Genomic DNA, 26075 nt, shown 5'->3' on the forward strand with positions numbered 1-26075 from the left:
TGTGTGCTCTACTTGTCTTTTCTTAAACTCCTGTCAATTAGCTGAGGCAGCGCCACACCTCACTTAACAAATAACCTGACACATTCGAACTGAACACTGTTTGGAAGAAGAACATCACATTAAGAGTCTTTTACAGAGTTTAATTACAAAATGAATTAAACAAAAAAGTAACTTGATGTGCTGATGAATATACAAACAACATGGTGGGGTTGATGAATCTCATTGTAACCAGTGTAAAAACAGTGCTGTGAAGAGGTCTTCAATGGAATGTAGTTCGCTGTTTAATCACCTCTGTATACCAAGAGCAATTCTAATTTGAAATCACTGTAAAAAACGATGTCGTAGAGGTTGCACATTTGTACTCACTAAAATAAACTGATTTTTTGGGTCGTGGATTGAAGAAGTTATTCTGACAAAATATGCACAGTTGTGTTTCACTGTCCATCAGCATCTGGACAATATTGACTGGTGAACTGGATTCAAGTGCCATCCTACAGGTTCATTAGTTCTTCCTCTTGCTCTTGCTGGCAGCCTTCGCTGGTGTGACTGCAGGAGCAGCTGCTTGGTAAAGAGCGGCAGATATTTTGTTGATGTAGTACAAGGCGAAGAGAGAGAAGATGAGGCTGGAGAAAAAAGAAGGACAAAGCTCAGGAATACAATTTAAAAATACGTTTTATCGACTTTTTTAGCAACTGACAAAAGCATTTGTGATTCACAGAGGTTACTGTCACTTACCATGTTGTGACACAGACACGATGAACCAGACCGGAGGCAAACAGTGACAGGCACAGGCAAAGCAGAACTGGAAGTCGAGAAAAAGAAAAGTACAAATGAGGAGCAGATCCTGATTTGCTAAACTGTTCACTGAAGAAGAGCACATACTGTTTGTTATATTTCTTATTAAATAAATGATCAAATGTGAATTACAGGTTAATATCAGGCTAGAAAACAGAGTGTGCTGAGAGCGTGAGTTTAACTTGATCACTTACTCTCTGGGAAAATCTTTGCTTGGAATCCTTTCCCAAAAATCAGGTTTTCCAGATTATTAAATGCCTGGATGAAATGTTAAAGAAGAACATTTGGATTTTTCTATCTATGCCACAGACTGAATCTTCATGAAGGTTGCACCGTCGTACAAATAACCAACATCATATGTTCAATGACACACAGCTATTTTAAACCATGCATAAAAATCTGGTGTAATAGGTTAAAGGTGTTCAACCCTTGATGCCACCAAAAGGATACGGTGAGGGAACAGATGAAGAGGACAGAGCCCAGGAAACCTCCCAGGATGGTGAGCCACTCAGTAGATCCCAGCTGTTTACTGAACATCTGCATCCCGGCAAACACCAGCACTGACAGCAGACTGGACAGCACGAGGGAGGTGCCTGTGTTCGCCGCTACAAAGCCCAGAGATATGACATCATCAGGAAACAACTTGTTAAACAGTCGTGCAATAAACCCTACCTCCACAATTCAATGTCTGGTTTTTAGGTGATCAATGAAATTAATGTGAATACAAATATATTTATATATAAATATAACATTATTATTTGGCTCCTGAGTGAAAGTTGTGGTTTTTAATACTTCTTTATTAGCAGAGAATTACAAACACTTGATAACCAGAACATTGTACAAATCTGAGGTAGATCAACTATGTGTTCACCCTCCTCACTGTGCTTACACGTGTATAAGCAATACTATATATTGAACCTTTGTTATGTTGCTATTGATCCCACTTGTATTAGAATAATTTCTGATACAGTTTCACTGCCCAGCTTCTGTATAATCCTTGCGGAGGATGTGGTTTGTGTTGCTGTTGAGCTGAAACTTGAAGTGAAACACCAAACGCAGCAGTTCAACAACAACACAAACGACATCCTTCACAATACTAACACACTTGAATCAACACATTTGTAAAACAGCTTCAACACAAACTGAACATAGAAACACGTGAGAATGAGTTAGTGCAGGTCTGCAGTATGACTCTGAACTGCACTGATTTGAGATCAGTGTTCTTATTAAACTGTTTGTTAGTGTGACTGTGTGATGCATCATAATATCTGTACAAATGTCGGGTATTTATCACTTTAAACATTAAGTTGGAGTTCATCTCTCACACTAGTAAACTGCTGAGCTCTGTGAATGAAGCGCCACGTCAGTGTTCACACTCAAACCCTTCCGACGTGTAGCAGTTAGCTTCATGCTAACAGCCGACATTACCAGCCCCAGCTCATACAACACAGTAAACACACGCAGAGGGAACACACAGCAGCAGGTCTCCATGCTGTTTCACATCAGATACATTGAGTGAACACGACTGAAGCTAACAGGCAGATACTGTGACACACGTCCGCACGTTAGCTTCACCGTAGACCTGCAAGCTAACATCTGAACTCTCCTGTGTGAATACGAACTCGCTTCGTAAATACCATAGACTGTATATAAAGGTAAATACACTGGACCGATGAGTAAACAAGTCAACACATACCCATGAGTCGATGTTGAATCAGAGTCCTTCAAATGAAACAGAGGAGATCTGAGTTTAATGTCGTACAGACAGGAGAACTCCCGGGCTGTAGGAACTAAAGAAAAGCTGAGGACTACACGGTGGAAATTTGAGGTGGGACCAGTGGGCGGAGACGGCATCAGCTCACGTATCATGTATAGACCATAGACTGTAAATAAAAAGGTATAGATCGTAAATAAAAAGGTATAGACTGTAAATAAAAAGGTATAGACTGTATATAAAAAGGTATAGATCGTAAATAAAAAGGTATAGACTGTAAATAAAAAGGTATAGATCGTAAATAAAAAGGTATAGACTGTAAATAAAAAGGTATAGACTGTATATAAAAAGGTATAGATCGTAAATAAAAAGGTATAGACTGTAAATAAAAAGGTATAAACTGTAAATAAAAAGGTATAGACTGTATATACAAAGGTATACACTGTAAATGTAAATGTTGAGCCACAGTTTACATAAAGTCTTAAGTCTGGCTATATTGTGCTTCAGATACATATTGAGAGATGGTCATTATTATTCAATTAGGTGTGAATCCTCTTACAGGAATTTCCCTTTGCTCAATGATGTCAGAAAGAGATGAGCCATTTATTAACATGTATCCAAGCAAGTATGAATATTGATTTAAAAATATATATAATCCGTAATATTCTAGTTTTAATAAGCCCTACTACAATATCAATTTTGTGTGAATGACTTACAAATGTAAAAACAGAGAAAGGAATAGATTCCAATAAAAGAAAGTTGTGAATAAGTGAATTACATTTTAGGTCTTTATTTGATTATCTCTTCTTCTGGTGTTATTGTGTATTAGTACATTTTGATTCTTCATATCTTTATTTATTAATTGAAACTATTGTTCTTCATATTTTATTAATTTATAAATGTATGAATCTTTGCCTACTGCACTTGGTCTTGTTGTTCTGCACACTCAACTTTGTGTTGAATATTGTTCTTTCTTAGTGTTAAAAAGGCTGTGAACTAACCCTATTCACATGGTTGAATGGACATTGGATTAAGACCATGGTTGTGGCAGTGGTTTGCTAGTCTGGTTAAAGAGACAGAATTTGTATGTGCACCATGAAAAAAGAGACTAAAGCACCAAAAGAGTTGAGAGACAAGCAAAAGACAAACAACAGTTTTAGAAAGAGTTTGTACAAAGTATATTTGGATTGAAAGTAGCATTCTAAGATTTTCCATAGAAATTTGACATTTGACGATTGTTATTTACAAATAAGCATTCATTTCTCCACAAAGTTACAAAAAAGCTACAACTGACATTCTCGCAAATTCTTTCTAAACTAATGACTGAGACATTTGAAAAATAAACACTCTGCATCTATCTAATTCAAAATACATAAAAAAGGTTGCAGATACAGTCGCTCATATATTCAATTGATGTTTCTTGGTTTCGCTTTTGACTCATTGAGACAGATGTAGACTGTATTTCAAAGCACTTCACACCTGGATTGTCTTTCATAGTGGCTTCTTCTTCAGACCGAAAACAGCTATAAACAGAAGAATCTCCACAAACGCAGGTAACACGCTAGAGGGAGACAGACAAAGACAGAAATTGTGGGAGAAACATTAACAGAAAAGTCCAAGTACATATAGTACCAGCATAAGCACTCATACTGCAATTAATATTTATTTGTTTATACTTGCTCGGTTTGAGTTTAGTCTTTTTACAAATGCAAGCATCAACTCACTCATGCCCACACACACACACTCATGCACCAACCTGCAGACAGCAAAAATAACCCAATATGTCCAGCACTCCCACTTCTCAAATACAAAGAAAGACAAGGAGACAGATGCGCTGCAGTGGACAGCCAGAGCTGGGTGAGGTATCTGTCAGGGAAAAAACACTTTTGGGAAATAAACACACCATATTAAGTACATGTTACACTAACCTGCAAATGGCAAGGATCCACCAGTAGATGTCACACTCCCACTGCTCAAAAAGAAAGAAAAGCAGAGCCACTGAGGCACTGGCATGGACTCCTGTTGCTATTGTACGCAGTAACACAGAGAGTGAAGTCATGGAATTGTAACTGAAGGCTAGACTGATTTATCTGTATGACTTATAACTGTATCAGTTTTCATTCTTTGATATATAAGGAGGGCTCATCAAGAGGTATTGTAATTGACACTAATTTCACAATGAGGAAAATGTCATTGTAAAGTTCTGATTGGATCTCAGGTCTCATTCCTTTTTTCTGCCCTGGACCGTCAACTTAGTTAGAGTGTTTAATTCTGAGTTTAGCATTGGATTGTTTGCATTTGTTACACAGTGGTGTGAAACAAAGGCAGAGAGGATATAACTAACAATAATAGTGGAATCAAACTAGGGACATTGTGGTTGTATGACCTGTGACCATTCACATACCAAAGAAACTAAATTTAGACAAAAATATATATTATTGTTCTTGCCAATTAGAGGCTGGGATTGGCTCCAGCCCTGCACACTTAAGGAATAAAGCTGTTATACAAATGATGAATGGATGGATGGATGCATATATTATTGTTGAGCTCCCAGTTGATGTATATTCATTTCTATTCAGCCAAATCAATTCAATCACAATCATATGTCAGTAATAATCAATGAGTGACCCACTGCAACTGTAAAGGATACACAGGAGACCTTGGCTGCAGTTGAACATGGACACTCCTGAGAAGAATCCAGCCAGCTCGATGGCAAACAGTCCGAGGGTGACAGCCAGTGCCACCACCAAACTGAAACAAATCCACAGATACTGAAGAGAGTGTTTCTGTTCATTAGCATGTGTTCAAATTGTCAAACGTGTTCTTACTTCCTGTCTTCATTGTCATATTGCTCTTGTGTGAAATCCAAAGGCAAACAGGCCTTTACGTTGTTTTCCTGAAAAACACACCACACACAAAGAATCAAGCAAGAAAACGTATTCAATGTATTATTTTAACTTGTGACAATCTGTCTGTCTAACTTACCCTTGACCAGAAGATCGTGATAACGATGACAAGATGGGCTATGATGGTGAGAAACCGTGCAGGGACGAGACTGCTAACAGCCGACATGCTAACACTGCTACAAGCTACTAGTTTATACTCACATACAACATGAAACTAGCAAAGCAGAGATTATTCTCATCCCTCTGTTCACTGCAGTGGAGTCTTGCTAATGTTCTAATACAGCTCTTAGCCTCACTGTGATATCTAGCTAACTTTATCCCGAACGAACACAAACCACACTGGATTATCTCATTTTATCTCAACGATTCGCTTCTTCAACTAACGACGATACACACGATGTCCGCGTTGTTGCTATTCACGCTAGAAGACGGTTGCTACAACAACCACCGAGTCGGTTCACTCGTTACAACTGCCCGGAATGAACAACTAACCCTCAAAGGTTCCGGGTCCGGATGACAATCGAGGACGGACTGGTTACGACACTGCCACCTATGGGCGAGAAGAAAAACTGGGCCACAAACATTTAGAAATTTTGAGGTTAGTGAGCTTCATGAAAATAAAATAAAAACCTGAAGAGGCTGAACAGGGATTCATAAATAATCTGCTCTTATAATAAACGCCCTGCGTCAATTAACATAAGAACACTGCGACTCCACCGGGTATGATGATTTTATAGCGTCAAATATACATGAATTAAAATAAATATAGCGATCACATAATTAATTACCACCTCGGACAATGTGATATTTTTTATATATTTTTTATTTTGCTCTATGCGGCTGTGATGATACAGCTTGTACCTTCACCCCCCCCCCCCCCCCCCCCCCCCCCCCCCCCCTCACCCACGACGACTCGTTGTTCGGAGGCAGACGACTCATCACCACGCACAGAGAATCACGCACAGAGCTCCAGTCTGATGTGGAGCTTCAGTTCCAGGCCTTTGGGTTTGATTTAGTGTCGGTGTGTCGGTGGGGTTTCTGCAGAACAGGGACGGTGGCATCAGTCATGGCAGAAGCGGAGTTACAAACCTTTACCTCGATCATGGACGCGCTGGTTCGCATCAGTGTGAGTATGACGCTCGTTAAATCACCTTGTTCATTTCAATTATAGCGACCGTGTGTGTTTTAAGGGAGATCCAGCGTTTCTCATTCAATATGTGTTAGAGAATTTGGTCATTTTCCTACACGACTGGATGCACGTATAGCGCTCGTGCTGAAGGAATGTGAAGCGTTTCTGCCTTTCGAAGATTTTGGGGCATTTCATCAACCACAGGGAGCGATGGATTCCTCCCAGTCAAATCGAGAGTGGAGGTGAGAGAACGTCACGCGACACAGCCCATATCCACAAGATGTAGTCGTCGCGGCAGGTAAAGAGGTGGATGTGCGATGCTTCTAATCAATAGAACATGTTATCAGTAGCTGAGAATGCGCACACGATGAGAAGGTAAAGAGATATTGCGCGTTGCCATAGAGACGGGATGCTGCATCACTGGATCAGGGCCTAAAGCAGTGATACGTGTGTAAAACTGAGGCAGAGAAAAACAGACGGCTACATTTATTTTATTCCCTCGATTACCAATTGGGTATCCTGTATTTGTAGTACCTATAATCCTACATAGGATTTTTCCAAATTGAAAGTTGAAACTAGAGGACTCCAGTCATTTTCAGGGAGAGTGGCTAACGCCTGAAGCAGGGGGGAGTTATTTTCTCCCCCTGATGCTCAGCATATCAAACACCGGCCTGTGTATCCAGTGTCTGCATCAGCTCCCTCTTTCGCTTTTGACTCCTACACATTTTTTTCAGGTCACAGGAGGTTGTGGAATCTAAAGAGCGAAATTTTTCTGTACTCATACCAGTGACTCAGCCTTTATCTGGTCCGACTCCTCTCAAAACTCTCTCCTCTCCAGTCTAACATGAAGAGCATGGAGCGGGAGCTGCATTGCCCGGTGTGTGACGAGATGGTGAAGCAGCCCATCCTCCTGCCGTGTCAACACAGTGTGTGTCTGCTGTGTGCGGCTGAGGTGTTAGTGCAAAGGGGATATCCTCCTCCTGAGCTGCCTCCAGAACCCCACTCTCCGGCCTCCACGCCCAACACCCGCTCCCCGCGACAGGCACGCAGACCCACACCAAGGACCCCCGACCGCCTGGAACGGGTCCTCAGAACAGGTAGTGGAAGGATGAGGAGATTATGTGTTCATGTCTCACAATAAGCTTTGCCCTCACATGAGAAAAAAAGGAGTCACATCATGATTTTACAATCCAGAAGATGATGACGTGTGACGTCACTGTCCTCTTAGCATCCCAGTCAAATAGATGATCTAGCTGACGCATCACTACTTTGCTGCATACCTATACACATTAATCTCATGACTTATCTATCTGCATGTAGAGCAAGGGCCACAGAGGCAGAGAGCAGCAAGTATCTGTCGAGCAGGTTTCAGAGCGTGTGTGTCTCCTTCCTTTATTTATCCCTGTGGTCTGCGTAGATACGAGGGATAAACAGCAACTCTGCTTTCCACATTTTCTCACAGTTTCCTTCATTAACTGTCTTTCTTCCCAAAACAAATCTTCCATTCAGCAAACACACCTTTTTCTTCTCCACATCTCAACCCGTCTCTTTTTCTCTTTCATCTACACCTGTGTCCTCCTCCCAGTGTGTGGGACATACCCAGGGCGAAGGCGGAAAGACGCAGCCCATCCCCCCATGTTGTTCCCATGTCCTTCCTGTCAGCAGGACGTGGAGCTCGGAGAAAAAGGCTTGACAGAATGCCTCCGCAACCTCACTCTGGAGCGTATTGTGGAGAGGTGTGTGTGTATATGTGTGTGTACTGTAGCAGACAGGGTCACAGGTACAGTCTGGTACCATCAGAGTTTTTACTGCTGTCTCGAACATGACTTGTGTTTTTATTTTGATCATTATTAGCTTAGTACCAGAAATCAAGAAAAAAACCATCCCAACAGGCAATGAAGAAATGCAGCATATAAAGCTTGTAGTCAATACTGCTTAATAAATGAGACAGGAAATCATTTGCTGGAAGGAGTTGCTATAGTGAATCGTTCCGTTACCCCAGATTCAAGGCTAAACCGAAGAGCAGATTGCAGGGACATCTAAAATAACTGCAGTGTTATTTTATATTTAACGTAGAGTAAAATACTGCATATCCCTCTTAATTGTTCATCATTCTCTCATCAGTTCATATATTAAAGTGAGAGGAAAAATGATCTGAGATTGGAGGAGGCTGTTTCATAGAGTCACGTGCAGCAGTTTCATGAGGTAGTCGTTCTTTTGCTGCTCAGAATTTTACTGCTCAGAATGTACAAACAAAACAGCTGCTGGTGCTGTATCTAGGACAGGCGGTAAAAGAGTTTGACTCCTAACTTGTGAAAAAAGAACAGGGACAAGCATCTTCTCTTTCTCAAGTTTGAAGGTCTTCTTTTTTCTTGCTTTCTGTTTTTGCTGCTGCAGAACTGCCTTAGCTCTGCTCTTATCTCCGTGTCTCCCTATCTGCCCTCCAGGTACAGGCACACGATAAGTCTGGGCAGTGTGGCCATCATGTGTGGTTTCTGTAAACCCCCCCAGTCTTTGGAGGCCACTAAAGGATGCGCCGACTGTAAGTCCAACTTCTGCAATGAGTGTTTCAAACTGTACCATCCCTGGGGAACTCCCCGAGCTCAGCATGAACACATCCTACCCACCAACAACTTCAGGCCAAAGGTTTGTCTGTTTTGTACACAACACACAGAAGCTTTCCTTCTATTGTCTTTGTCCCTTATCCTGATTTGTGCTCCAGGTCCTAACATGCACAGAGCACGAGCAGGAGAGACTGCTGTGGTACTGCCGCAACTGCCAGAGGCTGCTGTGTCCACTCTGCAAGCTCAGACGTGTCCACCATGGACACAAAGTGTTGCCTACAGCACAGGCCTACCAGGCCCTCAAGGTGAGCGTGTGCAGTCTGTTTGAGCTGTGTCAGGACTATAGTCAGGATCCAGTTTTGAAATGTTTACTTTTGTTTCGGTCCTGTAGGACAAGGTCACCAAGGAAGTCAACTTCATCCTGGCAAATCAGGAGACGATACAGAGTCAGATCACTCAGCTGGAAGCAACCATCAAACAGATGGAGGTGAACCACACTTTCTCTGCTTTGTGAAAGTAAATGTTTCCTCATTGTCTTTGGCCAAATGCAGTAGAATTTGTTTTGCACTATACTGTGGTCTACACAATGAATCCTTTTTATTTGTCCTCTATATAACAGGTTGAATGCAGTGTGTTGAAAAAGGCAAAAAAAGCAAAGGTTTTGACACTGATCAACAATTATCCTATTTAGTGGAATATATTGTTATTGTGTTTTAATCTATTTAATCATTTTACTGTGTCAACCACTGCAACTAAGGGGACAGGTAGTGTTAGTGCGCCCTCTAGAGTCCCAGGGCTTTAGTGCAATGGCCCACTGTGCTGGCAATAGCTAAATCATTGTCTCTGTGTTGTCATTCCTTATCAGTCACTGTGCTTTATCATATCCATCCAACTCACATGGGTCCTTCCCTGTCTGTCTGTCTGTCTGTCGTCTGTCTGTCGTCTGTCTGTCTGTCTGCAGGCTAACAGCACAGTAGCCCTGCAGCAACTGATCCACAGTTTCAGGGATCTGGGAGCGGCCGTAGCTGAGCGTCAGGGATCTTTGGCTCTGGCCCTGGAGGGATCTCGCAGCAGGAGGGAGGAGGCCCTGTCTGCTCAGGTCTCAGAGAAGAGTGGACTGATGGAACACGCTGGCCTAATGGCATACACACAGGAGCTGCTCAAGGAGACTGACGCTCCCTGCTTTGTACAGGCTGCCAGAGTCACTCACAACAGGTATTGCACCTGCAGCAAACACTTCAGCTTTTAGACCGTTTTGTTTCTTTTTTTCCTCTTCTTCATCTGTCCCTGTGTCTCTCCCTGTTCCAGGCTGGTGAAGGCCATCGAAAACCTGCAGTGTTTCACTTTCGCTGCAGATTCCTCCTTCAGACATTTTCACCTGGATGCATCCAAAGAGGTCAAACTCATCAACAGCTTGGAATTCATACGTGGTGCGCTAAGTTCTTTGTTCCTGTGATATAAATTCTTCAAAAAGTTAAATCGCACTTTCTTTATAAACCAATGAATGAAATTTCTCCATTGCTTTCACTCATCCGCAGCTCCACTGGCTCCAGTCATCGACACTCAGAAGACATTGGCTTACGACCAGCTGTTCTTGTGCTGGCGCCTCCCTCAGGACTCGGCCCCAGCTTGGCACTTCTCTGTTGAATACCAGCGACGAGCGGGAGGAGCCGCAGCCACGTGGGGAGGCACCAGATCCCCCAACGCTTCAACGGCATGGCAGCGCCTGGATGAAGTGAGAGGGACCAGTGCTGTGGTCGAACGGCTGCAGATTGACAGCATGTATGTGCTCAGGGTGAGAGGATGCAACAAGGCCGGGTTTGGAGAGTACAGTGAAGAGGTGTACCTCCACACACCACCCGCAGCTGGTGAGATATGAAGACTATTACTTTATTATAGCATCAGGGTTTTATTTTTCTATACTTTTCATACACTACAAAAAAACTCATTCATCTTTCCACTTTGTAAATACTGTAGATACAAGAAGAAGTAGTATGCGTCAAGATTTCTTTTTTAACTTTCACATTTTCCAGCATTGCCATTGATTGATGACTAATCTTGATCATTCTTTTCTCTCCATCCCTTGATTTTCTCCATTCCCGCTTTATTAAATTTTTTTATTTTAGCTCCAAACCCTCTTTTTTGTGTTTGGCATTCCAGTTTCATCCTGGTGCGACTCTTTCTACTTCTGTCTTTCTTGCTGCAGGTCTGTTTCATTACATTTTAAACTTTTCTTTGATTTATACTGTTTATCCATTGTTCGATCTTGTTGGTATTACATATGTTAAAAAATCTGTCTCTCATATTACTTCCTATTTCGCTCTTTAAAAGATCTTTCTCTCTTGATCTGCCTCTTACTCTTCTTCACCTCTTTTCCCATGATGTGTTCAGGCTTGTTGTAGTTTTAAATCTGTCCCAGCTACAGGCTCTAAATCCTTCCTCCCTTCTTGACTCCTTTCCTTTTTACTTACCTCACCATCTCTTTCCCTCCTCACCCCCCTTTTATCACCTCCTCCCAGTGCTGAGTTTCTCCTTGGACTCTCGCTGGGGTTTGCATGCTGACAGGCTGGCTCTGGGTAGAGGCCAAACCTATGCCCGCAGTGTGCCAGGCCTCTCCCTCCTGCAGGTCGCTGACCGCACGCTCACTTCTTGCCACCTGACATCTGACCTGCTGGTGGCTGACCTGGCCGTCACTCAGGGCCGACACTACTGGGCGTGCTCTGTGGAGCCTAGTTCCTACCTGGTAAAGGTGAGAGGAAATCTTGTCTGTCAGTTGTTTGGGTTTTATATTGGCCTCAGCTTTACCTTACATACCTACTTAAAGTGGATCTTTCTGTCTCCTTCTCTTGCAGGTGGGAGTAGGCCAGGAGACAAAGCTACAGGAGTGGTTCCACCTCCCTCAGGACATGGCCAGCCCTCGGTAACTAAATCTCTCCTTCCTAAATATACAATAGACCCTGTTTCTCATGCCCTGAAAAAGACCAGCAGATATGAATGGGATTTATTGGGACGTCATATTTCTTGGTTGCACTCATGCTGAAGCCAGTTCATTCACTCACATGCCATCTATAGAGGGGATTACCAGAACCTTCACTTAGAGTTTACATTTACATCAGGATTATTGGATTTTTAATTGATGTTTTGGCCACTTGGGGGCAGTGGAACAACTTGTAAACACAAGACTGTAAATGAGAGTGAAGACGCAGAAACAAACTGTGAAGCTAAAATTTGTAAAACTAAAACAAGGGGAATTAAGCCTTGATATCATCAGAATAACTTTCTGTCCAGTTCAGCTTTTTATTGCAATGCTAAAACATTTCTTATCACAATCTTTTTACAAATGCTTATTTTTCACTGATCATGTTTTTACACAATGCAAAATCCCATATTAAATTAAAAATATGGAATCTAATATTAGGTATTAAGAGCACTGTTAATAGATTTGTTTTTAAGTGGGTATACAGTCAGACACTTTTCTCATAAGAAAGAAGGATTGCAAGTGGAGTATTTCACACCCTCATGTCAATCATGATTGATAGTTGTAGATATATAATGAACATATTCACCCGTCACTCAGCTTTTCTCTTGTTCAGCCTGATTTCCTTCTCCCCTCTTCCTCCCTCAGCTGTGACCCAGACAGTGGCCATGACAGTGGAGCAGAAGACGGCCAGGACTCCCCTCCCTTCTGCTTCCTCACCATAGGCATGGGCAAGATCCTGCTCCCACAAGGACACGGTCACAGTCAGAGCCAGGCGGAGAGCCAGAGCCATGGAGGAGTGCACTCCCACAGCAGCAGCCACAGCAACCTGCCTCACCCTCACACGACTCCTCTGCCGCCCCGACTGGGAGTGTGTCTGGACTGCGATAAAGGAAGGGTCACCTTCTACGACGCCCACTCGTTACGGATCCTGTGGGAGGGACACGTGGATTGCTCAGCTCCGGTGTGTCCGGCCTTCTGCTTCATCGGCGGGGGAGCCCTGCAGCTTCAGGACCTCGTGGCCAATCGGAGCATCGAGGAGCCGCCGCCACGGAGGGTAACCATCCAGACACGGGCAACAAATCTGAGCAAATAAAGAAGGAGGCAGTTTATGGACACAGTTCACTCAGAGATGTCTCATCATGTTGTTGGAGGAGAAGGTGTGTGAGTTCATAACCAACAGCCTTTGATACTTGATTGAACTGTCAATGAGAGGGAGATCTCACTAAATATCTGGTATTGTTTTGCATTTGCATCTGAAAAATATCAAATCTCTCTTTCTTGCTTGATAATATTTTTTTTCCTTGGACATTGTGGCTGAAGTGATTTCCGACTATGCAGAATTCTGTTGACAGTGTGAGTCAAGCACCTTTATAACAGATTAGAACAATGACTTGCATTGTAAGAAAATCTGCCGTCCATTAACATTTTTTTTCCCCAGACATCAAAAATTGCATGCAAGTGTAACTTGTATACGTAAATGACAGAAATGCAGGAAACTGTCATCTTGTAAAAGCACCTCAGATGAACTGTATGTCTAATTTTCTATCTTAATTCTTATGTAGCCTCAACAACAATGTGTAAATAACGCAGAGTTACAGAATGTGAATATGTTTTGGTTGGTGAACTTCTGCTGGCTCATGTCAGGAAATGGACTTTTTTATAGTCACAGTTTTGCATTTCAGAAGGATGTGTGTGACATTTCGGCTGAGTAAACATACTCACGGTTGCCTCTGCATTTTCAGATTTACAACAGAGATCAGAATTTAAAAAAAAAAAAAAAAGGTTGTGAAGAATAATGTTCTCGTCACGTTTACTTCTAAACCTGTTTCATTTTTTGTGGATGACCTACTTGTTCAGCATTAAACTGTGGAGTCTGACTGAATTGCACATATATATATTAATGATCAGCTGGAGGAATTGGATGGATGACAAGGCAACCAGCTGAAGAAGGTCTATTTTAAGAGCTCTGCTTTCGTACACCATTTTCTTACAGCAACTGACAGTCGCTCATTTACTAATGGCTGACTCACAGTTATGTTGAGGGAATGTAAGAGTCGAGTTATGTTTTATTTCAACGCAAGAGATTGTTTATATTGTAATATTTTCAAATCAACTGGCTTTGACTGTATTTTAATATATAATATGATTTCCTGGTGTGTGTGTCTGACTATGAGGGAGAGCTCTAGCTGTGACTTTCATGCTTTCTGATGTGTGTGCGCGTGTGTGTGTATCCTGTCTTGAACAACTTGTGTCAACTCCTCTGCTCACATTACAGCGCAGCACTTGAATGACTTTAGACTGTAGCATCTCAGAAATCAGAATCTACAAATTTAGATTTTGCAGAATGTTTCTATCACGTCACGACAAACAAAATAAATGACTGAAAACTATTTGGAGTCACTTTGTGTTGATGAATGAGCAATCTAGAAGCTGTAAAGTGAATTAATAATAAAGTGTATTTGTATTTAAAGTATAATGAGTAAATGTTGCTCTTGCGTAACAAAAACAGTGGGAAAAAAATGAGTGGCCTTTTACTGTTAGATCATTTGCCAGAATATCTTTTTTTTATGACGTCCTATACAGACAAACCTTTAAATGTTAATCTGCACTAACAATCACAGAGAAGCGTCTTTGTTGTAAACCTCTTACACCTGTCATGTTACCAACCTACTAACGCCCACCAACAAGGTTAGATGTCAAACACAAACGTCGGTTTCATCTTCGCATGCTTTATTACTCACTGTAAACACCTGACACGTATTCACTTGCGATGATTAAAAATAGACTCTCTTTGTTCAGATGTCACGCAAAACACCAGTGAGTGTGTGGTGCCACCCTGAATTTGAAGGCGAGTGTTCCCTTAATCACCCAACAGTTCAAGAGCTGCTATAACAGGTAAAGTGGATCTTTTGTGTCACGTGGATTAAATATAATAATCCTATTTTGTTCAGAACCAGGACACACCTTACAACACCTGATACACAACTACTGCAGCAGAAACGCTCCACATCTGTGGTATGTGTCAACAGATGAAAAGGACGGAGGGATGAGCCAGTGTGACTGGTTCTTATTCACATATCTTTTTATCTATTTTGTTTACTTTAGCCTTAATTAAACCGGGAAAGACCGATTGGGATAAAACATCTGTTCTGCCAATGAGATTTACCCACAACAACAAAACAAAACACAGAAAACTGAGACAAAACATACAAATATTGGGGACTAAAAAGAATTGAAAGCAAACTATAGCACATGTTAAAAGCAAAGACATGATTCTATATTTAAAAAGAGAGATTTTAAAATTGTTTTAAATGAAAGAAACACACAGATTTATTCAACTATGTGTGAATACATAGTGGCTGCATATTTGCCATAAACCTTTTGACATTCACAGCAAATTGTTGCGATCAAACCACCAATGGTACTTTTCTCAGTATGATCTGTCTGCTTCAGGGGTTTGCAGTTCAAAACCTTGCCAGTAGGGGTCAACATTGGTTGTGCTTTGATTCCCTCTGTCTACTATAAAAAAGTGAAAAGGGTGGTGGTGGTGTTGGGAGGTTGTAAAGTCAGCAGCAGGTGTAAGATGTGTCAACACAGACTGTCTGACCACAGATCTGTGTTGACATGTCAGACAGTTTTCAGCTTCGTCCTGAGCCGCTGTGTTACACCCATAGAAGGAATATAAGAAGGTTACACCTGGAACAATACAATATCTCCCTCACTCTCCCTGTTTCGCCCTGGAGCCTACTTATTTAATTGTTTTTTCATTTGCAGACAGTCTCATATATGAATTAGCACCAATACATGTACATGACATGTACTAAAAATGACACAATACAACAAAAAAAAAGAAAAGAAAATCTATAACATATAAAATCTATAAATTGTCATTGCTCATCATCAACACACAATTCAACGTCATTGTGTATAAGATGCATAAACAACTATTTTCTCTCTCGTCTTGATTCCTGCCTCTTCAGGGCTCCGATCCCAGTGTGGTTGCATCATTTCATCTTAGCTACAGCCAAGTTTAGTTCACCTGTGTTTACATGACAGAACTCCTCCTCACAAAAGTTAAGCCATGTTTTTCTGTGTGCTTGCACGCAAGAAGTAGTTGTCAACAGTTTTTTTGTTTGTGCTGTTGCCCTTGTCAGCTGAGTAGATGGAGATTAATAAGCAGCTTAACTCATACATGAACCATTCAAAGACAAACCTGTTTTCTTTGTCTTTGACTGGTTCATGTATCTGTAAGATAAACATGTGATTTAACATGATTAGAGTCATTACCAGTGTTTTTTTCATGTGTTGACAGTGACTGGAGCAAAATGGTAAAAATGCTGAGTTCCATGCAGAATAAGTTCTCAGCTGATTATGGTGCAGCAAACTTTCAAATGTGCCAACAGTGCAGGAAGCTGCAGAAATGTTTGCCAATGCAAGCACAGGGTCCAAGTCCCCTGAACAGCTGTCTTCCATCTTTCCTCAGCACCGCTGCACATTAACGGACTAGTATGTTCTGCCGCACACATGACACAAACATGTTGACAAAACTTTGCATGTTCCCACTGTGACTGTCAAACAAAATGCATCTCCACTAATAAACTAATATGTGAATAACATCAAAACAAAAGAGTTTTGTCTGCAACCACACACACACACACACACACACACACACACACACACACACACACACACAAATCCACTTTACACAGTTGCCTTTCAGAAGCTTTGAGTTGAGCACACAAACACAGACACAAATCTGCCACATGTGTGTGTCCTGGATGGATGGATGGAGTGAGCGTGCTCAGACAGGGCCAAAGCCCCCGCAGGCTCTGGGAGTATTTATGTGTGTGTGTGTCATTTTAGAGTGGAAAAATATTAGCTGTTCATAAAGCCCTTAACTGTACTGTAACACCTGTGTGGCTCCATCGTTTATTGTATTCCACAAAACTAGAAACCAGCAAAACACAGTGTTAACTTTTTATTGATATGAGTTGTATTAAATGTTGTGTTTGAAAAAGATAATGCTGCTGTTGTCAGATTCATTGGTGTCAAGCACAGTTATTAAATCTCTGATGGGCTCTGCCGGTGAAACAGAAGGATACCTGACAAGTGATTTAAGGTAAAACGTGTACGTTCATCCTCGCTGACAGTGTTTTGGTCCATGTCGGTCTGCTGACAGCTTAATAACTGGCTGTCCACATATCACTTGCTCGCTGTTCCCGTTCTGAAGGGCGGCAGAGGCAGGAGGAGGAAGTCGTGGGCAGCAAAACAATTTGGAAGACTGAGATAGGACAGGACATAGTGAAGCACACTCAGACCCCCAGGACACCCTGCCAGGTTCTGCCTGTTCATCTATTTCCGTGGCAGAATAACTCAGCACGGATCTTTTAGCACCAACTGTCCCCGCTGAAAGAGCCGAGGAGTCACATTTTTGCATGTGTGATTGTGTTTGTATGAGAAAAAGGAAAGGTGGTTTCTGTGTGTAACCTGCGCTGCACGCGTTGAATTCTTGCGTGAGCCCTTCAGCTGTGCAACCTCCGGGCTCTGAGGAGAAAACTGCTGATTATAAAACCAAAACAAAGGCGGAGAACCAGGTAAAACTGGGGATACAAAGTCACTTGCTGCTCCCTGCAGATGGTTCCCCTATAAATACCAACGCCACCAACTGCATTTACAAACAAGGCAGTGCATACATATGCATGCAATGAAAAAGTTATGACTCAAAGCTCCTGTATGAATAGGGAGACTTTTATGTGCAGCAGTTTGTCAATCAGTGAAATCTCTTGCATATAAAACAAACCTGAAGAGCTTTTTTTTTTGTCTCAGGTGAGACAGGCCTTCTGCTTATAAAAACAATGTAAATCTTGGGCTGACAGTTTCACTAGACAGGCCTGATTAACACCGCCGATGATCTGAGTGTAAGATTACAAACATGGACGTCGACTCAGAGACTATCACATAAATGTAAGAGCAACAATGTGGAATCACCGAGTAATTTTTTTAAGGTATAAAAGGTGAAGGGGGAGACTGATAAACTGAGCAAGATGACATGAGTAAGAGTTATGTTTCAGGGAAAAGAGAAAGAAGAAAAAAATAACAATAGGAAGGAGATTAATGAGATGACAGTGTGGAAGGGGGGGGGGGGGGGGGAGATAGTGTCCATGGGAATAATTAGATAAATAAGACGAGGGAGGAGTGCAGGAGAGACGACTGAAATGGGTGAGAGGTCATCTGGAAAACTGAGAGAAGCACATTCCTTCTTTCTCTCTTGTTCTCTTCAAAACAGCAGCTGGGACAGGTGTGCTTTTACTGATGGCAGAAAGTGCACATGCCGCTGACTGCCTCCCAGTGTGCTCCATGTGTGTGTGTGTGTGTGTGTGTGTGTTTATATGCTGAGTGTGCACACTGTCTGGCTGCCTGCAAGCAGAGACTTAGTTGTATATAATTATGGGGGAAACCAAAACCCCTAAGAACAGAATTCACCCATAATGACAAAAATAGACATCTGAATGCACACATGGTGTTTGTTGGGGAGGGACTGCAAGAGTGTCTGTTTAAGAGACAACATAGTGTGTATACAATGTGTATAAAGGATATTTGTGTGTGTGTGTGTGTGTGTGTGTGAGAGTGTTGTTCAAGGAGACAGTCTCTACTCCAGGAAACAGAGGGATCCTGTTTGTGAGCTGTTCTCATTGTTCAGCTGATTACCGGCCCTTCGCCCTCACTCCACCACACACACACACACACTCACATACAAAACACAGGCCTCGTGTTACTACTTGGCCGTCGACCAAAGACGCGCTCACATCAGCACAGCCGTGCTTTGATTTCCTGTCCAAGACTTAACGGTGTCTTCACAATAAAGCCATAGTTCCTAATGAGGGGTGTGTCTGGCCAGACTGACTGCAATGCATTGTCCCTGCAACCTTATTGATGTCTGCGTCTTTTCAGCAGAAGACAACACCTACCACTCCCTTATCTTCTCCTGAACTCCTCATGTGTCCTCCGGTTAAATCCTCCACACCCTCCTTTTTTCTCCTGAATCCATGTTATCTCGGGCTGAATCTGAGTTGTTAAGACGAACACAGTTCTGTAGCCAAAAAGCAGACGTGATGACTCTGACTCACTCGTCTCACATTTGTTCAGTCGATCAGTTCACCACTTTGGTCTAGGCCATCTTTTTTATGGGAGGCAAACATTCATGGTACCCAGGGGACAAACACACTGACCATGGTGATACTGTGACTTTTCCCTGAGAGAGCAAGTGGCTACGGAGATTGGTTAAACCAATTAGCCACAATTGGCCACAAGCTGAAATTTAATTAAAACATAATTTGTCCAGCTAAGTCCATTTGTCCTTTATTTACCCTGTAGCCTACTGTTGTTTATGAATACACCTAATGGCATCTCTGTCAGGGGTATTTTACAGCCCACGCACTGAAGTATGATATCAAATATGGTAAACACTGTATGCTCAGCAGTTGGCAGTGTCCCTGTGAGCATGTCATCATGGTGACATAACTCAAAGCACCACGGTTCCTACTATAGACTGTAAAGATGGACCACATGATACTAGGCAGTAAAAACCCCAACTCCTCCGTGTTAGCAGATGGGACATGGATTAAAATAAAACTTCAGAACACATTTTAATAAGTTCTAATTTGATGGTTTACGTGATTTGAGCGATTTTCCTGGATTCTATAAAGAGGGTGAAACATCATGATTGACAGCTGAGACTGACTCACGATTGGTTGAGCACATGTATATAGACGTGTCCTCGCTATCGCAGCTTCGTCCCTCATCAGACTATAGCTCCAAATGACTTCTCTGACCTAAGATGGCAGCAGTCATACCCAGGATATTTTGACTTGATATCACTTCACATTCACATGTAAACGTGCTGTAACAGCTAGTTTTTAGTGTGCCTGTGCAATGTTTTTTTCTTTTTTTTTAAACTAAACGTTACAAATGCAATAATAAAACACACCAAACTAAAATTTCCCAATGAAATCATTTATCCGTCTCCCTGGTTTTACTGTTCTCTACCTCTATCTCATGTATGCACGCTGCCTCTCTGCCTCCTCCATATCCTGCTCAAAGTTTTCCCCTTTTCTTTCTTGTTCTCTTTCAACTGTAACTCATTTATCTCCGACTTCCAGTCTTCTCAGCTTAGCTCCTCTCCTGCATAACATTCGATTCCAGCACAATGCTGTGTTGTGTCTGTACTATGCTCTTTCAGGGGCAGGCTCTTTGAGCTCAGGAAGAGTGACCAGTGTAACACACACACACATGGGATGAGAACCTCTGGTGTGGCCTTTCCCACCGCTGCCCTCTCTGTAACAACATACTCACACAAACAAGCTCATTCGCACTGCTGCACCTTCAAACAAGGCTTTTTGTCTCTTGCACAACCAGCCTACTACACACACACACACACACACACACACACACACACACACACACACACACACACACACACACACACACACACACACACACACACACACACACACACACACACACACACACACACACACAGCGTTATCTCCACACATCTGCATGTATGCTCATTACTGCGTTCAAAACAAAAACCCTTTAACTGCAGCACAAATCTTTGTACTTCAAGGGTCAAGTGCAGCCTTCGTGCTTTCCTGATTTTCTCCTTTTGACCTTCTTCAAAACTTCAAATCAGAAACTGAAAGTCATTAATGGTTATGATAAACATTTATTTCCCGAGCACCTTAAAGATATTTCGTCCCTTTAGACGTGAGTGAATTTGCACTGACACTCGTCTGTTTAAATTGCGTGACACGTCCTTATTATTGATAATAATGAGGAAATAAACATAATTGAATTAACCATGAAACCCACAAGAAAAATAAGTATCATTATTTTTTGTAAACAAATCTCATAGTGTTAATCTCGTCCTGCATTTGATTTAATCTCCCGAGGATATATAAAAATAGAATTACCAATAAAACTAGATAATATCTGATCTTGGACTTGAGCCCAACATACACTCCTGTATCAAAAAGACTCAGAAACTAAATATATAGAAAACATTTCTGGACAAATACAACTTACTGACCTGATACCCAGTCTACATGGTGACGCAGACTAACAACTCAGAAAGACATATGGATCTCCAAACCAGGCGGTGGTCAGAAATATGAAACGGTACAGTACATCGTTCGATACTACATGTGTACCATTTAACAGGGAAATTATATTTTGTAGGAAAATAGCAGCCAACAAGTTGCAACACCAAAAGATCTTTGGCTGATTCAAGGTGACAAAGATTCGGTCCAATTCACTGGCATGTGAACAGTTCGTTTTTTTTATAGATCAATAAATGCCATTAGTCACTGATGGCAAACATGACCTAACAGAAGGCACTTGAAAGATGTGAAGTGGAGACACAGGTCACAAGTTTTACAAATAGCTGCAGAAAAAAACCCAAAAGCAAGACATTACGTCCACTTCACATGGAGTCACTTGCGGAATGATTGTTTCTCATTATGTGACCCTAGCCTACTATCAAAAAGACGAGACAAAACACAGACGAGCCTTGCTGCGGCCTAGAAATGTGTTGTCTCATATGTGCATTGACTTATAGGAAGGCAAGCTTTGATTGACAGACGCAAATCTCCAAAACAGATACAATCTGATGAGGCTGGTGAAGATTCCTGGTGTGTTTGGAACCTGGGATGAACACAGACAGGGAGAAAAAGAAAAGACGTAAACAATGGCAGTTTTCATATCGATGAAACAATGATTAAAGCTGCGTTCACATGCGTCTTACCACAATATAGTTATCGTTTAGCTGCAGGCCGTAAAGGACCCAGGAGGTTGAAGTGAAGAAGGTGGCCACAGTCAGGGAGAAGGACAAGCACTGCACGTCACCACTACGCACTATCTTTACCTGAAAGAGAGGCAAGCAGAACAGTGACAGTTAGTTAACAATGAAACTGTATTGAAAAGCTGCATTCGTTTATGTTTCTGTATTTACACTGAATCAAATGACTGCAATGTGAAAATAATCATTTATAGTAACAAGCAAATTGAACTATAACCCAGTTCTGCATTTCTCTGCCACTCTGACTGCTTTATTGTTTTTAAGATTTAGGTTTTCCAGCCCACAATTTTGCAGGTTTTGTCTTAACAATCCTGTTTCAAGATGCTGTAAAAGTCTGTTTTTGACAAAAAAGTGGAGCATTTAGACGACAAAGAGACATTTCTCTTCATGATCTGGTGAAAAACAAAACAGAGCTAAATGAAGAATTCTTCCATTTAGCGATGTTCCCACATCTGGACGTTACAACTGTATTATCAACAGGTATGATGGCTATAAATATTGTCTTAACATGGAATTTCCCTTTTAAAGACAAAAGCACATCTGGAGTGTGCTGAAATGGCCTGTGTGAGGATGTCTTAGGGTTTAGTCATTCAGTGTAGTACCAGCATGATATTATGTAAACTGCAAAGAGACCACTAAATGTAACCAAGGGGATGAGGCACAAACAGACAGAGTGGGAATAACAGGAAGACACAGATGAGCAAAAGAAAGGCAGGAAACTGACTGTGGGTCATTTGGATGTGTGAGGCAGATGGAGGGAAGGAGACAAACAGGATGGTAGACGGAACCAAAAGATATGATACGCAGACAATAAAGGAAAGAGAGAGAACAAGGGATTTATTCCTTCACCGGTAAATAGCTGCACGTGCAGTGTTGACATGAAGAAGAGGGGAAATAATGTTCTGCTTACAGTTGTATATAGAGGGTGCTGTGGGAATATTGTGAAGTTTGACATTCAGTATGTGAAATCACAACATACTCAAGTGTTAAGAGATCACAGCCCTGGACATGATTTAAGAGCCGTACAGAATGAGTTCCTTCTAAGAATGTGTGTACATTTACTGGAACTGTATATTTATAAATCATTACAAGTTACTCCTTTAACATGTTACTGAAGAGCATGAACAACGCATTTCAAAGGTCTTAAGATGATGGACTATACAATGTTATGGCTGCACTTTGAAAAGCAGCCACTTGTCATTTGACAGATTTTTCTGGGTGTTATTGAGCATTAACGCAGTCGTGACTAGTTCCCATGAATAACAGCTTCCACTGAGACACGAGCAATGACTCATTACCCTCAATGGTTAGCCTGTGTCAAAAGATTCAATGTGCAACAAAGAACTACTATAATTAACGACATTTAAATATCTCAATCTAATACAAAATAAGATATCAAAATAATTAGGGAACAATTATATTAAAGTCAAACAACCTTATCTTGATGTTACCGTGCCATGAACTCCAATTTGTTAGGGTTGTTACTGACAAGATGTAATGTGAAAAAATTACTCATGATGAAATTATTCAGTTATTTAAAAGTTAAAAATCATAATTTCTTGTTTGAGCGATAAATGGGTTAGCTTTGTCCGACTGATCTAATGTTTGAGTGTGATGTAAAACAGGGAAGTCAAAGAGATCAATTTCAAATCTGAGAGCCAGGCACAAACACAGGTTTGTCATTTTTGTCTTATCAGATTATTATATTTATTGCAAGTTGAGAGTTACTTTTCTGGACATAAACTAGTCAGTGGGTCGACTGCTTCATCACTAATGTAAAGTAATTTCACTTTGTGCATATTAGCAGATATTGTTTGATACTTTTTTTAATTATCATACTGTTTTTTTTAAATCCTACTGTGTATTCCAGATAACAGCACTTCAGACTGTTGTCTTTGCATCGGTTAACTGACTTTGTATGTTTACTGTGTTTGTCTGAAATGCACATGAGTCGTACCAGGTCGGTGAGCGGGGACATGTACATGCTGACGGTGACCACGCTGCAGGTGAGGCCCAGCTGGCTGAGCTGAGTGTCTCCCTTGGGGAGGAACACGCTGAAGTAGAACCAGCCACAGACGAGCACTATTCCTGCTGTAAGAGTCTGGGAAATCACCAACCTCTGAAACAAACACACAGGCAGGTGCTGAGAGACAGATGTGCAGGACTTTCACAGCTTAAATAAGTTGGATTCTCGTCAGCGGGGTGTTTGCTGCAGAGCAACACTGACCTTTTGGTTTGTGTATTTTATGTACATGATGATGTAAACGATCTGTAAGAGAGCTCCAATAACGTTGACCAGGACAATCGTCTGATCCAGCTTCAGAATCCCGTAATACAACCAACCTAGGTTACTATGGAAACAAGACAAGCATCACAGGTGCTGACCAGAGCACGACATAACTGCGGCACTGAACTGACGACAGTAGCCATGTTCAGACCTGGTATTAACATCCACCCTGAGAGATCAGATCACAACTGGACAGGTTTATGTGTAAACACCAGAAGTTAAAATGTGTCGTGGCTCCTGTGATCTCCAGCTCAAAATGCAAATAATCACGTACGTCACTTGTGTTTGCAAAAAACAAATGATGTTGTTTTAACCCAGTCTGAGTTTACAGATGGGACCAATGACGATGTTTGTGAGTGTTGTGTATTGAGGGAGAGAGAGAGCAAGTAGAGTCAGGAGGGGCCGAATGGATGAATGCATGCAGCGATGTAGAAAAAAATCATTGTGTTGCGGTCATTTTTAATATTAAGGTGGTGGCAACAAACAAATCAACACTGAGAAACGTAAAAGTATGTTTGAAATGTAGCAGAGGCTTTTTCACGTGTCCAAGGACAGAGTTGCTTTCACACTGCAAAAAGAACGTGGCCACATTCGTCCCAGAGCCTCCTGATGTGACCGGATCGGATGTTATGACCACGTCTGAACAGGATCAGAGGATGATTCAGGGTTGTGCAAAAACACACTCACTTAAGACACGTGGTGAGGAAAGGGAGGAACTGGATGTTGTCAGTACTTTTGGATTCTCGCATCTTCTTTAGGTCGCTCCTGGAAACACACACAATCATAATGAGCTTGATTTATAAAGCACTTGTCTGAACAGAGAGAAAGAAAGAAAGAAAGAAAGAAAGAAAGAAAGCAACATATGTCACAGGTTTGGTTACCTGTGACATTAAAAAGAAAAAATAAATCTGTGCAACAGCAACACTACTTCGTCCAGCAGCCACCACTAACAGCCACATTGCTGCTGTCATATTTTCCACCACCTCATTAAACGTACAAGAGTAAACCAGGATGCTTTCACGTCTCTGCTCATCAAGCATCAGGACAAACTTACAGTCCAGTCGAGAACATCCCGACCGTGAACACGATGCAGGCCCATGACAGAAGCTGCAGTAAATCCATAGGACGAGAGAGAAACGCACAACACTTCCTATCGTTCGTGCTTTTAGTCACGAAAGCCTAATTGTTCCTAATGAACTAACTCCGCTGGCGTTCTTCTTCTTCTTCTTCTTCTTCTTCTTCTCGCGCTGTATTTCCGTGTTTGCAGTCAACGTGCTGCAGATCTCTGCCCTGTGATTGGCTCCCTGCTAAAACCAGCGGGTGGATTTGGTCCAATGGGATACTGCAACGGTAGCGTATGTTTTGTGCTACGTCATCACGTAGAGAGCGTTCGTAGGAGGATGCTGGAAAAAATAAAGAAATAAAAGGTTCCTGGATTTGAGCAGGGGATGAATCAGACTTTATTCTTTTTGCAGAATAAGTGGATAAATAAGCTTCACTTCACAAAAACTGAAGAAAATGATAAAAGCAGACAGAGAGTGATTTTTGTGCAAAATTAATTAAAAGTAAAATGTTGGTTGTAAGTTTTATTTGTCATAAGAAAGTTAACACAGGGTCAAGGTCGAGTGTGTAAGATTTAGGTGAAAGGGATTTTTTGCAGAAATTTAATATAAAATGTTCCTAGTGATGTTTTTAGTGCCTTGTACACAAACATAAGAATTTTAAAATCAGTCTTGTAGCTAACAGACAACAATTGTAGAGAGGCATTCCCTCTTTTATGACCTAGTTGAAACTCTTGCTGTTGCAGGTTGAACCAGTTGGAGACCGGATGAAGAAGACTCAAT

The 26075-nt window shown here is 41.6% G+C and overlaps 4 protein-coding genes across 8 annotated transcripts; 1 reads left to right on the forward strand and 3 right to left on the reverse strand.

Moving 5' to 3' along the window:
* Nucleotides 1-125: 125 nt before the first annotated feature.
* krtcap2 (keratinocyte associated protein 2) lies at nt 126-2636 on the reverse strand. The gene is made up of 5 exons (XM_020110272.2): nt 2492-2636; nt 1246-1400; nt 990-1053; nt 736-802; nt 126-623 (listed from the first exon to the last, which is right to left on the reverse strand). Exons 1-5 carry the CDS (start codon nt 2493-2495, stop codon nt 503-505), a joined length of 411 nt encoding a protein of 136 aa, XP_019965831.1. The 5' UTR covers nt 2496-2636; the 3' UTR covers nt 126-502.
* Nucleotides 2637-3663: 1027 nt separating this feature from the next.
* On the reverse strand, nt 3664-5897 carry LOC109644821 (transmembrane protein 107). Of its 3 annotated transcripts, none has more exons than XR_011245945.1 (5): nt 5495-5892; nt 5338-5405; nt 5160-5260; nt 4266-4534; nt 3664-4070 (listed from the first exon to the last, which is right to left on the reverse strand). XR_011245945.1 is itself a non-coding variant. In XM_020110275.2 (5 exons), exons 1-5 carry the CDS (start codon nt 5579-5581, stop codon nt 4001-4003), a joined length of 423 nt encoding a protein of 140 aa, XP_019965834.2. In that variant the 5' UTR covers nt 5582-5897; the 3' UTR covers nt 3664-4000. The 3 variants fall into 3 exon arrangements, 2 of the variants coding, with proteins under 2 accessions (XP_019965834.2, XP_019965832.2); XM_020110275.2 differs by having other exon boundaries at nt 4438-4534; nt 5495-5897; XM_020110273.2 differs by having other exon boundaries at nt 4266-4362.
* Nucleotides 5898-6328: 431 nt separating this feature from the next.
* Nucleotides 6329-14478, forward strand: trim46a (tripartite motif containing 46a). 3 transcript variants are annotated; one of them, XR_011245898.1, is made up of 13 exons: nt 6349-6541; nt 7383-7641; nt 8130-8280; nt 8992-9190; nt 9267-9413; nt 9500-9595; nt 10070-10323; nt 10417-10538; nt 10647-10976; nt 11235-11314; nt 11628-11857; nt 11961-12028; nt 12734-14478. XR_011245898.1 is itself a non-coding variant. In XM_020111865.2 (12 exons), exons 1-12 carry the CDS (start codon nt 6482-6484, stop codon nt 13179-13181), a joined length of 2364 nt encoding a protein of 787 aa, XP_019967424.1. In that variant the 5' UTR covers nt 6329-6481; the 3' UTR covers nt 13182-13837. The 3 variants fall into 3 exon arrangements, 2 of the variants coding, with proteins under 2 accessions (XP_019967424.1, XP_069393608.1); XM_020111865.2 differs by lacking the exon at nt 11235-11314 and having other exon boundaries at nt 6329-6541; nt 12734-13837; XM_069537507.1 differs by lacking the exons at nt 11628-11857; nt 11961-12028; nt 12734-14478 and adding an exon at nt 11500-11574.
* A 6315-nt stretch (nt 14479-20793) lies between these two features.
* Nucleotides 20794-25529, reverse strand: slc50a1 (solute carrier family 50 member 1). The gene is made up of 6 exons (XM_020092730.2): nt 25286-25529; nt 24919-24996; nt 24172-24295; nt 23902-24063; nt 21891-22010; nt 20794-21790 (listed from the first exon to the last, which is right to left on the reverse strand). Exons 1-6 carry the CDS (start codon nt 25351-25353, stop codon nt 21683-21685), a joined length of 660 nt encoding a protein of 219 aa, XP_019948289.2. The 5' UTR covers nt 25354-25529; the 3' UTR covers nt 20794-21682.
* Nucleotides 25530-26075: the final 546 nt, after the last annotated feature.

Source organism: Paralichthys olivaceus, chromosome 13 (genome assembly GCF_024713975.1).
Source record: "Paralichthys olivaceus isolate ysfri-2021 chromosome 13, ASM2471397v2, whole genome shotgun sequence".
Taxonomy (NCBI): Eukaryota; Metazoa; Chordata; class Actinopteri; order Pleuronectiformes; family Paralichthyidae; genus Paralichthys; species Paralichthys olivaceus.